The sequence below is a fragment of the Colobus angolensis genome, unplaced genomic scaffold (assembly GCF_000951035.1).
Source record: "Colobus angolensis palliatus isolate OR3802 unplaced genomic scaffold, Cang.pa_1.0 Scaffold101, whole genome shotgun sequence".
Lineage (NCBI taxonomy): Eukaryota > Metazoa > Chordata > Mammalia > Primates > Cercopithecidae > Colobus > Colobus angolensis.
Window position 1 is genome coordinate 5,910,274 of NW_012111031.1, and position 16,278 is coordinate 5,926,551.

General features: G+C 45.2%; 1 protein-coding gene across 2 annotated transcripts in view; it reads left to right on the top strand.

The window, feature by feature from the left end:
* The window catches only part of KIAA0226L (KIAA0226-like ortholog), a 48,162-nt gene extending 39,291 nt beyond the window's left edge, over positions 1-8,871 (top strand). For both annotated transcript variants that reach the window (XM_011939826.1, XM_011939834.1), the window contains exons 11-15: positions 1,486-1,724; positions 2,496-2,557; positions 6,216-6,369; positions 6,982-7,072; positions 8,329-8,871. In XM_011939826.1, coding sequence (XP_011795216.1) covers positions 1,486-1,724; positions 2,496-2,557; positions 6,216-6,369; positions 6,982-7,072; positions 8,329-8,441 — 659 coding nt within the window. In that variant the 3' untranslated portion in view covers positions 8,442-8,871. The remainder of the gene's footprint in view (positions 1-1,485; positions 1,725-2,495; positions 2,558-6,215; positions 6,370-6,981; positions 7,073-8,328) is intronic.
* Positions 8,872-16,278: the final 7,407 nt, after the last annotated feature.

A 16,278-nucleotide genomic window follows, 5' to 3' on the forward strand; every position in this document is an offset into this window, starting at 1 on the left:
TGGATGTCCACTTCCCACGCTCTTCCATGTACTTTATGGGCTGTACGGCATTTCATGTTGAGTGCACCACACTTAATCAATTGCCTTTTGATGGACATTTTGGTTGCCACCCCCATTATAAATGTGCTGTAATGAATATCTTTTTATGTCACTGTGTGTGCCTGTTAGCACTTCTGTCTGATGGAGTCACAGAAGCAGGATTACTGTTGCACATGTAAGAACTGAAGTCTATCACAAAAATGTCTTCCTATAAATTAGTTCTATCAGTGCTAGACGTAAGTGCCCTCCTCTAGATACTGCACCAGTTCTGGGTCTTCTAAATTTATGACAGGCTGAGTCAAAACAGAGTATCTCACTTTTCTTTCATTTCATTTCAATTTCATTTTATTATTTGTCATCAGTTTGTGACAGGATCTTACTGCACCAGTTCTCTAGATACTGCACCAGTTCTGGGTCTTCTAAATTTATGACAGGCTGAGTCAAAACAGAGTATCTCACTTTTCTTTCATTTCATTTCAATTTCATTTTATTATTTGTCATCAGTTTGTGACAGGATCTTACTCTGTTGCCCTGGCTGGAATGCAGTGGCATGATGGTGGCTCACTGTAGCCTCCACCTTCAAGCGATCCTCCTGCCTTAGCCTCCCAAGTAGCTAGGACTACAGGCACACACCACATTGCCTGGCTAATTTTGTGTGTGTGTGTGTGTGTGTGTGTGTGTGTGTGTGTGAAGATGGGGTCCCACTATGTTGCCCACGCTGGTCTTGGACTCCTGGGCTCAAGCCATCCTCCCGTCTTGGCCTCCCAAAGTGCTGGGATTACCGGTACAAGCCACTGTACTCAGCCTCACTTTTAAAATATGCATTTCTTTGTTTCTGAGATTGTTTTTCTCTGTTATCTGCATTTCTTCTTTCCATGAATTACCTATTCCCATCCTTTGTGCATTTTTGTATTTTTTTCTCATTGATTTATCAGGGGATCTTTGTGATGCTGCTTCCTAACATTGTGTATATACTGCTTCACAATTTATAAAGCACTTTTCACATGTGTAGTATCACTCAATCCAGTTCTGAGTCACATTCTGTGGTCTCAAAACAGTTAGCCTAAAGAGATTACAACCTGCCTTCAGTCTTCCTGCTCATGAGAGGAGTCTGGACTCCCACCCAGATTTCCAGATCCTGAAATGAATGTTCCTTTTGCCACACTGCGGTTTGCAATTTCCATCTTCCAAATCCAGGAGTATTTTGGGAAGCTTTTGTTTTTCCGACATCTGTTCCACAAGAGCAGAGCTCATGAATGGCCGTGATTTGATTCCCCAAGTCTCTGCCGGAGCCTTCCCAGCTGTCGTGAGGTTGAGTATGGCTTTATCATCATGAAGCAAGTCATGAGAGTCTTTGCACCTTGCATAGGAATTGGAAGTCGGGGAGTAGACCAGGACAGGTTTTCAGCACCAGGTGCGGCACTCACCCTCTGGTATGCTTGGCAGAGTTTGTGAAGCGGCTCCGGTACTGCGAATACCTAGGGAAGTATTTCTGTGACTGCTGCCACTCATATGCAGAGTCCTGCATCCCTGCCCGAATCCTGATGATGTGGGACTTCAAGAAGTACTATGTCAGCAATTTCTCCAAACGGCTGCTGGACAGCATATGGCACCAGCCCATTTTCAATTTGCTGAGCATTGGCCAAAGCCTGTATGCGAAAGCCAAGGAACTGGGCAGAGTGAAGGTGAGCCGCAGGCCCAACCCCATCCCTCTCATTGGAAGTGTCCTGTGGTGGGAAATACACATCACGCTAGCTTAGGGAACCCACAGATACATCCTCTAAGACGCAAATGGATCATAAAGCGTGTGAAGCGGCTGGGTGTGGTGGCTCATGCCCGTAATCCCGGCACTTTGAGAGGCCAAGGTGGGCGGATTGCCTGAGGTCAGGAGTTCGAGGCCAGCCTGGCCAACATGGTGAAATCCCATATCTACTAGAAATACAGAAAAAACACACAAAAAAATTAGTCGGGTATAGTAGTACATGCTTGTAATCCCAGCTACTCAAGGAGGCTGAGGCAGGAGAATCGCTTGAACCCAGGAGGCGGAGGTTGCAGTGAGCTGAGATTGCACTACTGCACTCCAGCCTGGGTGACAGAGCAAGACCCTGTCTCAAAAAGAAAAAAAAAAAGGAGTGAAGCTTACACTTTGAAACCCCTCTCCTGCACAGGCTCTTTCCAGGACCCCACACTGAATCTTATACTTAGTATTATGTTTTTCTTGAAGAAGACCCCAAAGTTGTATAAGTTTTAGGTTCTACAAAACCTGGATCCATCCAGGACACAATCTGTGGATCAGTGGACTCAGTTATGAAGCCTTGCTGTATAGGTTGTTTGCTTTCAAGGTTTGTTTTATACAAATGCAGCATTTCAAGGTTAGAAATATTTAAATTTGACTTGCACTTTTCCTGTGTCATTTATTACGTTTAACTTTCCTTGTGTTTGGTTTGTCCCATTAGGAAATTCAGGAACAGCTCTTCCATATCAAGAAGCTGTTGAAGACCTGTAGGTTTGCTGACAGGTACTATTCTCAGCTGGGACAGGCTGCCTTCCCTCCATTCATCTGCTAATCCTATTAGTGCCTCCTGCATCTGGCTCCCCCATTACACAGGGCCTCTTAGCACAGTGATGACCTCATGGCTTTCCTTGGGAAATCATGCCGTCTCTTTGAATTACTAAGCCAATGGTGGAATGCATTAGTCTGTTCTCAAGTAGCTAATAAAGACATACCAGAGACTGGGTAATTTATAAAGGACTCAGTTCCACATAGCTGGGGAGGCCTCACAACCATGGTGGAAGGTGAATGAGGAGCAAAAGGACGTCTTATATGGTGGCAGGCAAAGAGAGAGCATTTGCAGGGGAACTCTCCATTATAAAGCCATCAGATAGGTCAGGCATGGTGGCTCATACCTGTAATCCCAGCACTTTGGGAGGCCGAGGTGGGTGGATCACGGGGTCAAGAGATCAAGACCATCCTGGCCAACATGGTGAAACCCCGTCTCTACTAAAATTACAAAAATTAGCTAGGTATGGTGCCGTGTCCCTGTAGTCCCAGCTACTCGGGAGACTGAGGTGGGAGAAATCACTTGAACCTGGGAGGCAGAGGTTGCAGTGAGTTGAGATCGCACCACTGAACTCCAGCCTAGAGACAGAATAAGACTCCGTCTCAAAAAAAAAAAAAAAAATCAGATACCGTGAGACTTACTAACTATCACGAGAACAACACAGGAAAGATGTGCCTCATGATTCAGTTACCTCCCACCAGGCTCCTTCCATGACACATGGGAATTATGGGAGCTACAATTCAAAATGAGATTTGGGTGGAGGCACAGCCTAACCAGATAATTGAGAATTTAACTCATTAAGAATGGTTTAGCTGGAGGATGAAACAACTCTAGCCAGTGACCTTTTTATTATTATTATTGTCATCATTAAATTGTGGTAAATACATATAAAATTTACCATCTTAACCATTTTTAGCATATACTTTGGTGGCTTTAAAGTATTAACATCCTTATGCAATCATCACCACCATCCAGCCCCCAAACTCTTTTTCATCTTGCAAAACTAAAACTCATTTTTAACAACTCCCCATTCCCTCTTCCTCCTAGCCTAACTCCTGGCAGCCACTATGCTACTTTCTGTCTCTATGATTTTACCCACTCACATGCCTTATATAAGTGGAATCTTACAGTATTTGTCTTTTTGTGACTGGTTTGTTTGACTTAGCATAACGTCCTCAAGGTTCATTCATGTTGTAGCATGTGTCAGAATTTCCTTCCTTCTTAAGGTTGAATAATATTTCATTGTATGTGTATACATTTTTTTAATCCATCTATTCATCCATGGACACTAGGGTTGCTTCTCCTCGGCTATTGTGAATAAGGGTGGATATGACCATGAGTATACCAGGGGCCTTTTAAAACCCCTTATAGGGAGGTACGTCTAACCAAGTGGGACCATGGTCTTCAGAAATTCTACTTTTAGAAGTTTATCCTAAGGACATACTGATGGATATAGGCAGAGATTTAAAGTATAGTTTTTTTGGTTTGTTTGTTTTTGTTTTTTTTTAGACAGTCTCGCTCTGTCATCCAGTCTAGCGTGCAGTGGCACAATCTTGGCTCACTGCAACCTCTGCCTTCCAGATTCAAGCCATTCTTGTGCCTCAGCCTTCCAAGTAGGTGGGATTACGGACATGTGCCATCACACCTGGCTAATTTTTGTATTTTCAGTAGAGACAGGGTTTCACCATGTTGGCCAGGCTGGTCTTAAACTCCTGACCTCAGGTGATCTGTCTGCCTCAGCCTCCCAAAGTGCTGAAACTACTAGTTTTGTTTTTAATAAGAAAAGGTATTAAAAGTCTATTAAGAGGTATTATGCTCTCTCCCTGGGTATTGGGATCATTGGTACTCCAAACCTCAGTGTCATGCAATATGCCTATGTAACAAACCTGCACACATACCCCCACATCTAAAATAAAAGTTGAAATTATTTTAAAATCTACTGCCTGTTCATAATAGGGCAGTACTTACATTAATACCATGTCCATAGAATAGAATACTATGCAACCGGTAAAGATTTAGGCATTAATTCATTCAGAGAGAGATTTTTAAGTGGAAAAAGCGTAGGTTACTCAAGGGAGTTAAGATTATTTATTGTAGTTGGTGAAATCGTAGAGTTTTTAAATAAATGGTTTAGCTTAAAAGTGTTTTTTCAGTCTCTAATCTTTAATGATAATGTATTGCTTTTTAATTAAATTTGGGGGGAAGGAGCAAGTATTCTTTTTTTTTTTTTGAGACGGAGTCTCGCTCTGTTGCCCAGGCTGGAGTGCAGTGGACGGATCTCAGCTCACTGCAAGCTCCGCCTCCCTGGTTTACGCCATTCTCCTGCCTCAGCCTCCCGAGCAGCTGGGACTACAGGCGCCCGCCACCTTGCCCGGCTAGTTTTTTTTTTTGTATTTTTTAATAGAGACGGGGTTTTACCAGGTTAGCCAGGATGGTCTCGATCTCCTGACCTTGTGATCCGTCTGTCTCAGCCTCCCAAAGTGCTGGGATTACAGGCTTGAGTCACCGCGCCCGGCCAGGAGCATGTGTTCTATAGTCATTTGGTTTTGAGCCTTTGCTTCATGACGTTGGCATCGCATTGGTCTCAGGGCCTCAGTTCTTTCATCCACAACATGTAACAATACCTATACTTCCTACCTTGTGCAAAAATTATTGAATATCCATTCTGGGCTTCAGATAAAAAAAAATTGGTAGATCTGTGTTAAGTCCAGGGGGATGGTCAGCACAAACCAATCATTGCTGGACTGAATGCTAGACATGTGTCAGGGCACCATGAGGATACAAACAGAGGCAGCATTTAGCTCAGGAGTGAGGTGGGGTAGAGAGCAAGCAAGGATTCCAGGAGAAAAAGGCTGAGCTTAAGAGTGAGGTGGAGCAAAGACGAGGGATTGGGGATTCTCCAGGCAGAGGATGCCGCAGGAGTGGGCACCTCAGGCTGGGTGGAGAATTGAAGAGAATTTGGCATTGTAGCATGCCAAGTCCAGGGTAGGCCGTGGCTGTTTTGGAAGTGCAGGAAATAGTGCTTCTACTAGCCATTTAGAGAATTCAGGTCAACACCTGCTGGCTTTGGAGAAGATTAAGTTTTGAATGCCCTAGGGACCATGACCACTGGCCATTGGCTGCATGAGCCTTAAGCTCAGTGCCTGACTCGTGCGTTTGGAAGTCAGGCTTGCTGGGTGAGTGAGAATTCTCCCAGCTGAGCCAATAGACCATAAGGCTGATAGACTTGAAATGTAGCTGGAAGAAATAAGGTAGGAATTTTGATTACTTGGTAATCAAAGGGTACTAGGTACACCTTCTTTAAGACTTAACAAACTAATGCTCAGTTTTCTTTTGCTCCATGTGTGCATGGGCAGGCTGTAAGAGATGTGTGTCTCTGCTTATTCAGCTTTTTGAAATCAGCTTTCATGGAATTTTAACTTCCTGGCTTCCAAGCAAACTTGCAAAATATAGAATGCTGGCGAGCATGGCTCACTGTTGTTCTTGGAGCTATTTGTTTTTTAAATTGAGTTAAAAAAATTAAGCGTGAGTGCCAAGAGAAAACAACTGGCCCTATTCTTCCCCGGCCTCTGTGTGGGTGGGTTTCTGAATTCCTCTCTGTTTCCTCTCTGGCAGTGCATTAAAGGAGTTTGAGCAGGTGCCGGGACACTTGACTGATGAGCTCCACCTGTTCTCCCTTGAGGACCTGGCCAGGATCAAGAAAGGGCTGCTGGCACCCTTACTCAAGGTCATTCTGAAAGCTTCCCTTGCACACGTGGCCGGCTGCGAGGTGAGGGTGCACCTGGAGCAGATGCGTTCCCGACGCACAGGGCGTGTGCTGGGTGTTCCACACTTCATTTCACTCTCACAAACCCTGAGGGAAGTGCCAGTGACCTAGTTAGAGATGAGAAAACTGAGGTCAGACCTGTAAAGTAGCAGCTGAGATCCCCCTGCGGGTAAGTGGCAGAGCCGGGATGCAAGCCTGGACCAAGGGACTTCGTCTGGGTGCCCAGTTCTGCTCAGGGCCCACTCTGCCCTGAAGTGCCAAATACAGTCCTGTGGAACCAGGATTCAATGGAACAGGAAGCTCTGTGTCTCGAAGGATTGAAGAACTGTAGTGCAGCAATGAGAAATGAAATTCGATCATTGCAGAGTGCATGTTTACAATTAGGCCCTTACTCTGGTACTTTAAAACTGCTTTGATGTGGAATTGGATGAATGTATATTTTTTCTTTTTTTTTTAATTCTGATCCATTCATTGCTGCAAAACACAACATCCTTTTCTTTCTAGAGGCTGGAATCATAGACATTCAAACACTAATGTTTATAAAGTTCTGTAATAGTGAAAACTCAGCTTCTCCATCAAGCGAAGGTTGTAACTTTTTGATGTCTTCTTTTACAGCTGTGTCAAGGAAAGGGCTTTATTTGTGAATTTTGCCAGAATACGACTGTCATCTTCCCATTTCAGACAGCAACATGTAGAAGATGTTCAGGTATCTTAATAACTTAATAACATAAGCTTAATAATAGCTTAACTAATTAACTAAACTAAGTTGAGTAACTTAAACACAAAATTAACTTAAGCTGAATGATAGCTTAATAATTTAAGCACAGTTATTTAAAGTACAGTCATGCTGGTGTGTGCTTGTATGTTGGATTGGAGATAATGAAGTTTTGGGCACAGAAGGAGGAGCATTTGGGTGGGGCAGGGATAAAGGATGATATCTTCTGGTGCAGGGTTTGGATAGAGGAGATGGTCCCTTTGTTGCCTATGCCCACCTCTCTGTCTTGTAATTGGATCAGTCATGCCCAGTGGTGAAGTCTCTGGCTGCTTTTGCACCGCAGAGGCAGAGCTGAGTAGCTATTGTAGAGACCACATGACCCACAAGGTCTAAAACATTTGCTATCTGGCTCTTTACAGAAAAGGTTGCCGACCCTTCTATGGTATTAGTGCCTGAGAGAGTCCCGTGTTCTGTAACCTCTGTTTCATGGGAGAGATCCTGGTAATGAACTCTACCTTCACCCTTGGTGGGGGCACATCCTCCTGTCAGGCCACTCCGGTGTTGTCTCCCCAACCCTTTAGGCAGTGTTGCTGGACTGGCTCCCCAGCAAAGAGACTCTGGGGCAGAGATTTGCCAGAAAAAGTTTCATGTTCCTCAACTTAATACCTGTGGCGGTGTGCAGGCAGCAAGCCTGGGAGAGGGAGAAGTTGAACAGTGGTGGGTTGCAGTGGAGCCCTCAGCTCATCTCATGGGGAGCTCTGGAGTTTGGTGGCCTTTCAGCATTGTTCCAAACTGGGGACAAATTGGGGCCAGCCTTCTCACTACGTAGTGATCAGTCACTGAATGCAGGCTGGTGCCAGGCACGGGGCATGAGCTTGGACAAAGCAGCTTTCTCGATGTAGGGCCATTTCTGGAGAAACAATGTGGCTTCCCAACAGTTACCAGCCACCAGCTCTCTCGGCAATTGGGGAAACGCCTGCCTCGGTGCTTGGGCAGATCCGGGGGGCACTGCGGCGTCCGTTACATCAGGCTCTCTGAGCCTCCTGTTCATGACCTGTTGGAAGAGTCCAACAGGTCTGCTGAAACGTGACCTGCTGAAACGTGAGTTTCAGCCTGGCTGGTTTCTTTTTAGAGACTCTGGGTTCTGAATTCAGACCCCCTCCCTCCCTAGGATGGAGATGAATGTCTGCAGAAATGTGAGAAAACAAGATAGCCTGTTTGCTGACGGCTGTCTTCCTTGCTTGCAGTGTGCAGGGCTTGCTTTCACAAACAGTGCTTCCAGTCCTCCGAGTGCCCCCGGTGTGCGAGGATCACAGCTAGGAGAAAACTTCTGGAAAGCATGGCCTCTGCAGCAACGTGATGCCCCTGAGTATTGTGAAAAAGACTGTTCAACATGCCTTATGATAACATCGATTTGTGTCCATTATTGGTGACATTGTTTTAGATATCTGGTATTGTATATTAAGGAAAAAGATGGTCTATATTCACTTTATTGCATATACTTAATGTTTCAAAAGAATGCAGATTCTGTGATTAAGCACAGGGTTGATAGTAGTGGTTTTGTTTACAAATGTTCTGTTTTGGCTGCTATTGGTTTTATAAGAGGTTTTTTATACTTTTGTATTTGAATAGTTATGTTTAACCGATGTTGAGCCAGTGTGTGTGTGTGTGTGTATGTGTGTACATATGTGAATTGTAACTGACAAGATGAATTACTCAATTTCTCTCCCTCTAAAGCTTGTTTGATGAAACTGCTTGGTTCTTTCAGTGAACAAAAATATGACCCCAAATCTGTTTGTTCTGGCTTTTATTTTTTCAAGAAACAGACTTCCACTTAAATGCCATTTTGTGATTGTGTCAATCATACACATTTTATTTACTCCAGAGTTTGAATAGAGAGTACACATTTCTTCTGCAGATTTATTTCATGATGAGTTTGAGTTGCTTAGCAGGGCGGGTGGATCCAGTTGAAGTGCAGTTTGAAGCAGCTGCCTCTAGATGGCATTCTTGCAGGTGGCACAAATCGAACCTGTATTTGTCGTCTCTGTTCCACACGCTGTAATGTCAAGGGACGCAGGAGTAGAACTCCATCCCTGCCCTCGAGGATCTTGCTTTATAGATGTAAAACTGAACATAAGGTATTTGCAGATTTAAACAAATTGGGGGAAATAATGAACAGTGTGATTCTAGTAATAACATTAAAATCATAGACATCGACTAATAAGGTTAAATGAATTTTATGAATTTATGAATTTCTTTTTCCTAGTAGTTCTTATATGTTTTCCTGAAACATGTGAGCCTATTCTTTTTTCTTCTACTTTCTATATACTTTCTCCTACTTGAGAAAGGGGCCTTGAGGCTGGGTCCCTTCATGGTATATCTTTAGACTGAACGGTTTTCAGCCTAGGGCTTGGATGTTATATTCCCTGGGATTCACATGCCCTAACTAAACCTACCTTGATTTTCTCAGACAGCACAGGCAGGCAACGAAGCATCACAGATTGTCCCCTAACTCCATCCAGCCGTGTGTATGTGTGTGTGTTATTCAATGGGATAGTATTGAGCACGTGAAAGAAATGAGTAACTTCTGTCAGTCTCTTTTCATTCAGTCTTCTCATTCTGTCAATGTGTTCTCACCTGTGATGCCTCCTCTGCCAGAACTGTGCTCACATTCATCATTTAAGCCAGATCTTTTTTTTTTTTTTTTGAGACAGAGTCTCGCTCTGTCGCCTGGGCTGGAGTGCAGTGGTCGGATCTCAGCTCACTGCAAGCTCCGCCTCCTGGGTTTACGCCATTCTCCTGCCTCAGCCTCCTGAGTAGCTGGGACTACAGACGCCTGCCACCTCGCCTGGCTAGATTTTTGTATTTTTTAGTAGAGGCGGGTTTTCACCGGGTTAGCCAGGATGGTCTCGATCTCCTGACCTCGTGATCCGCCCGTCTCGGCCTCCCAAAGTGCTGGGATTACAGGCTTGAGCCACCGCGCCCGGCCATAAGCCAGATCTTTTTTAACTATTATAGAAGTGTAGGCACATAGAATAAATAAAACCAGATTTCAAACAATGTTTCATTCTTGCCCATTGCTCATATTCCCTGTTAGGAATCAAGGGTAGGAGGAGTGGTATGTTCACATTCCTTTCTGAGGTAAATGTCTGTATCTCCATTTACAGGCATGGAAATTGAGGCCTAGAGAAGAGAAATAACTTGCCTAGGTTCCCACAGGAAGTGCATGATGGAGCTGGGGTTGGCATTCAAGTCCACCTGCCTCCAAAGCCCATGCTTAGCCCCTGCTTCTTTTGTGGTGTCTTTTCGAGACAAAGGAGTGAAAACAACCTTAACTGGTAAGTGTTGCTCGAACCTGCAGAACTGGCATTGGGCGGAGTGTTTTCTCACCTCAGTGTTGATTTCAGGCAGCTGCTGTGGCTCGAGCATTGCTTGAAGGGCTCTGTGCTCGGGGTTTGTGTGTTTGTAAGGCACTGATGAGCCTGTGTGTGTTACGTATCTTTGATATTAAGGAAGGGTGCATAGCAGTTGCTAGGAAGTGATGCTTTTGATTTTTTATTTTGAGGAAGAATGAGGTCATTTAAATAACTGCAGTGTGGGATTTGTCTGAGACTTTGTTCCTCTCCAATGTGGTAGTAGAGGCTTCTTCCCAGGAAGACACTTGTTATGGAAGTGATCCTCAGCCCACATGGAGCACCCCGTAGGGAAGTGATTAGTTGTGGCGTAGATAGCTGTTTAATGGGTCTTCCTGATTGTGAGGGTTTTCTGTTCAATTCTTCCTTGGCTGCCGGAAAGAAGACAAATGCCTGGTCAGACCATTACCCGCTGTGAGGCATCAGTTGCAGTGCCGTAAAGGTCAGTGATTCATTTTCTGCCTCTACATACACTCTTCGCATGGGCAATTCCAGTAGTGTGTCATTTACAGTCGTGATTCTCAACTGCAGAGAGGAAGTTACACCATCTCGAGGCAGAGGCTCTCGGATGCGGAGGGCGAGCCATCCCGAAGACATCTGCTGTGTTGACCTGGGTGAGAATTATTGGCCACAACTTCAGATTAGATCCCAAATATGCTACTTTCTACCTACCTATGGTGACTCTGGGTTCTCTAGTTTGGTTTGTTTGACTCCTGCAAACCTCATGCTGAAATTTGATCTCCAGTGTTGAAGGGGGGTCTAATAAGAGGTGTTTGGGTCGTGTGTGGGCGGATCCCTCATGAATATCTTGGTGGTGTCTTTGTGGTAATGAGTGAGTTCTCACCCTTAGTTCCCATGAGAGTTGGTTGTTACAAAGAGCCTGGCACCTCCCTGCCCTCTCTTTGCCTCCTCTCTTTCCTTACGGTCTCTGCACACGCAGGCTCATCTTCTCCTCTCCCATGAGTGGAAGCAGCCACAAGTCCTCACCAGAAGCAGATATTGGTGCCGTGCTTGTACAGCCCGCAGAACCATGAGCCAAATTAACCTCTTTTCTTTATAAATCACCCAGCCTCAGGTATTCCTTTACAGCAACACAAATAAACTCCGACACTGGAGAAGCCATTTAAATTATCTAAGCCTCTGTAAAATGAGGGATATGACTCTCTGCAGTTGAGATGAGGATTAGAAATGAAAATGAAGCACCCACTAAAAGGCCTGGTATAAGCAAGGGCAAATGGTAATAATGAGGTCTAGATAGATTACAAACTGAGTCATACCCTCTATTTTCTGTATCTCTGGGTAAGTTACTCCCTGGGTCTCAGTTTATAATCTGTAACACAAGGATTAGAGCAATAGCTACTGCTGCGGGTTGAACTGTGTCCCATGAAAGAATATGTTAAAGGCCTAACTCCAGGTGTCTGTGCTGTGTCCTGTTGGGACAAGGGTCTTTGCAGATGTGGTTAAGTCAGGATGAGGACATAGTGCATTAGGATGAGTTTTGATCTAGTGACTGGTGTCCTTATAAGAAAAGGGAAATTGAGAGAAGAGAGAAGATGGAGGGAAGAACAAAAGCAGAGGTTGGGGTGATGCATCCACAAGCCAAGGAACACCAAGGATTGCTGGTGGCCACCAGAAGCCAGAGACAGGCAGGGGGCAGATTCTTCCCCAGAGCCTTCAAAATAACAGAACAAAAACCAATGTGGCTGACCCCTTGACCCAGTCTGGAGTGCAGTGGTATATCTCGGCTCACTGCAACCTCCGCCACCTGGATTCAAGTGATTCTCCTGTCTCAGCCTCCTGAGTAGCTGGAATTGCAGGCACATGCCACCACGCCTGGATAATTTTTGTATTTTTAGTAGAGATGGGTTTTCGCCATGTTGGCCAGGCTGATCTCGAACTCGTGACCTCAGGTGATCTGCCTGCCTCGGCTTCTGAAAGTGCTGGGATTACAGGCCTGAGCCACTGCACCTGGCTCTGTTGTTTCAAACCACCCAGAGTGTGGTCATTTGTCCGAGACTTCGGAATTCAAACTGCTGGAAGGAGCGTGATAGACATGTTGGGAAGGGGTTTGACACTGAGTTTCTGCCCCCAGGTCTGAGCCTGCATGACTGGCTTAGCCATCGTCAAACGCCACCTGCAGGAAGCCTTCCTGAGCTAATCACCAAAGGAGGGTGAAGTGTGTCATTTGTCAACCTCCTCTAGACGCGTGCTTCCTTAAAACAAGCATTTAAGGATCTCTGTCTTTAAATAATTTCTCAACTGGTATGGGAAGAAAAACCGTAGTTCCACTTTTTCACTTCACTAGAAACTAAAACAATACTTCTTTGAGTAATGCTGAGGCAGCAGGCTGCAGACACAATTGGGAAGCTTCAGCACAAACATGAGAAAATGAGAACCTCTGCATCCTTGCACGTCTGGGCAGCTCTCCAAGCCAAGAGGACTAAGGATTGAAGAGCTTAACTACATAGGTTAAGCAAATTGTGTATTTTTCCTTGCACTTTTTTTATTTTTTATTTTTTTCTGAGCAGGGTCTCACTCTGTCTCCCCGGCTAGAGTGCAGTTGGTGTGATCTTGGCTCACTGCAACCTCTGCCTCCTGGTTCAAACGATTTTCCTGCCTCAGCTTCCCTAGTAGCTGGGACCACAGGCATGTGGCACCACGCCCAGCTGACTTTTTTCTGTTTTTGGTAGAGATGGAGTTTCGCCATGTTGGCCAGGCTGGTCTCAATCTCCTGACCTCAAGTGATCTGCCCTCCTCGGCCTCCCAAAGTGCTTGGATTACAGGCATGAACCACTGCGCCCAGCCCTTCCTTGCACATTTTCTGGCCTCTACCTGTGCTTCCAGCCTTCTGTCTCCCCAGAGCTGCCCCTTCTTTTCTTGTCTTGCCATGTTCCTGCCTCCATGGTCTTGTTCTTGCATCCCTTGCCTGGGATCAGGGCTGCCCCTTCATCCTGGAAAGAGGCCCTGCTCTGGCCTTCCTTGGGCTACGTATACCCCACTGGTGAGGAGACAAAGGGCAAGGGCACCCAAAGCCCCCACCCCTCCTGTTAGGTCATGTACCTGGAGCCCCAGACAGAATCCCCTGCCCTGTCGTCTCAAATCCACTTTTAGGGCTGCTCAGGTCTTTCCCCGGTCCAGCCTCCTGAAAGTGAACTGCGCTGCTAAGACCAAGAGGCAGCTGCTTGTGGGACAGAGCCAAAGTGGGAAGAGAGAGGGGCAGGGGTTGGCCCAGTGCTCGCTATACCCGAGCCACCATCCTCCAGAGCAGAGCACTGAGGAGTCAAAGATTTCAAAATTCAAACCTGCTTTCTCGGGTCCTGATGAAGGCATATGCACCATGGCAGGAGGATAAAACATATTTCAGATTTTAAATACTTGGATATAAGGCCCGTGGACCTGTATTTGTACTCTTGCATAGGCTCTGCAGATGGGAATGGTGGGCCCTTCCCCTTTCCATCTCCCTCCCGATCTTGCTCATTCTTCAGGGTACTGCTCATGCACACACACGCTCCCTTCTCCTTAAACTCTGATATCTGCATTTGCCTCATTATTCCACTGGGAACAGCTCTCAGAACTTTTGGCAGCCTTTGATCCTTTCTCTCTGCCCTTGAAAGCCTCTTGGAGACTATGAGAGAGACTTGATTCTCCCTTTGCTCCTGCAGCCCCTGAAGGTCCACGTTCCTGAGGGTCCTACCCAGCTCCCTGAGTGATTGTTTGAAGTAGAACTACTCAGGAGTGTGGCTCCTGCATTCGAGTTCACACAAGCAAGAATAAACCTTTATTGTGTTCAGTTCCTGAGATTTTGTGGGGCTGGTTCCTGCAGTGTGAACTAACCTACTCTGGCTAATATAAGATGTCCTGATGCCTGTTGTCCAGGGGATGAGTACTGAGGGAACAGGCTTGTCACTGTCCTAGTCTGTTTGGGCTGCTACAATAAAATACCTTACACTAGGTGGATAATAAACGACAGAAACTTACTGCTCACAGTTCTGGAAGCTAGGAAGTCCAAGATCCAGACAACAGCAGGTTTGATGTCTATTGAGGGACCACTTCCTGGTTCATAGATGGCACCATCTCACTGTAACCTTACATGGTAGAAAGGAGAGGGAGCAGGCTGGACGTGGTGGCTCACACTTGCAATCCCAGCACTTTGGGAGGCCGAGGCAGGCGGATCACGAGGTCAGGAGATCGAGACCATCCTGGTCAACATGGTGAAACCCCATCTCTACTAAAAATACAAAAATTAGCTAGGCGTGGTAGTGTGTGCCTGTAGTCCTAGCTATTCGGGGGGCTGAGGCAGAAAAATCCCTTGAACCGGGGAGTTGGAGGTTGCGGGGAGTCAGAGGTTGCGGTGAGCCGAGATTGCACCACTGCATTCCAGCCTGGCAACAGCGTGAGACTTGGTTCCTGCCCCCTTTTCTCCCCACCCAGAAAAAGAGAGAAAGGAGAGAGAGAGAGAACTTCCTGGTGTCTCTTTTTATAAAGGCATTCATTCCCTTTATGAGGGTCCCACCATCATGAACTAATCGCCACCTAAAGACCCCACCTCCTAATACTGTCACAATTGGGGGTTAGGTCTTCAACACATGACTTTTGAGGAGATAAAATTTTCAGTCCATAACGGTCATGCAGACATCAAAAACTATTCTCCTCCTCTGGGTTATCCATATTATCTAGTATTCCTTACATTAAAAAATAAAGGAATATGCAGAGAGAAAAAAATTCTTTAACGTCACATTCCTTTCCAGTCCTACCTCTATGAACTTTTTCACAGCAACATTTTTGAAAGAACAGTTTCTAATGTTTGCCATCGCTTCCACACCTCTTTCTTCCTTTACCTGCAACAATAGCATTTCCCTCTCAACCATTCTCCCCAAACTGTCAAGGTCACTAACAATAAATGCAGTAGTCACTGTATTGTCTTCATCTACCTCCCTACCACAGTTGCTTGCATTCTTCTTAACAAAAGAGAAGAATATTTTATAATAAAATATAGCTAAAAAGCTAGGCTATAATGAATTTTATCATATTGTAGTGGTGATTGTATAGTGGGATTAGAATAATTTTCAAAAATTTTCTTTGTAAATGTTACCCTATAGACTAGATATCATTTTAAATAAATGATAAATCAGATGATACTAATGATAAATTATGGATGATAAATCAGATCAGCACTATACAATTTTTAAGAGTGATGGTTGCATTTCTGCTGTCTGCACCCACAGTGGAGAAATCAGATTAGCTGTTGGGGACCACGTGAAACTTCATCTTCATAGAGTCTGATGATGGAGGTGCTGCCTGGTACCCAAAGCTCCTGGTTTTCCTGGTTACTTAGTAAATTACTAAAGACCATGTGAACAAAAAAGAACAGGGCCAGCTGTCAGATGGACCAAATGGATGGATGCAACCATTCACCTTCCTCCTGGAAGCTTTGGAACCCTGGAAACATCATGACATTTGTGATCTATCTCCTTCCTCTGCAGACAGTGGTCTCTTTTCTTGGTCTCCTTTGTGGGTTTTCCTCTTCTTTCTCAGTCCATCTCTAAATAAAGACAGAGATTCAAGGGCTCAATTTTACCATCTCTTTTCTGCTCTTGGGATGGTCTTACCTAGTGAAATAGCTTTGAATGACTTCTGAATTTGTAGTTTCAGCCCAGAGGCATGTACTCAGCAGCCCACTGATAGCTGTGTTTGTATTAATATTTCTTTACAGGCTCTTCCATCTCAGAAAATGTCACCACCCTAGACCCAGTCGCTTAAGAAAACACCTAGGAGTCATCCTAT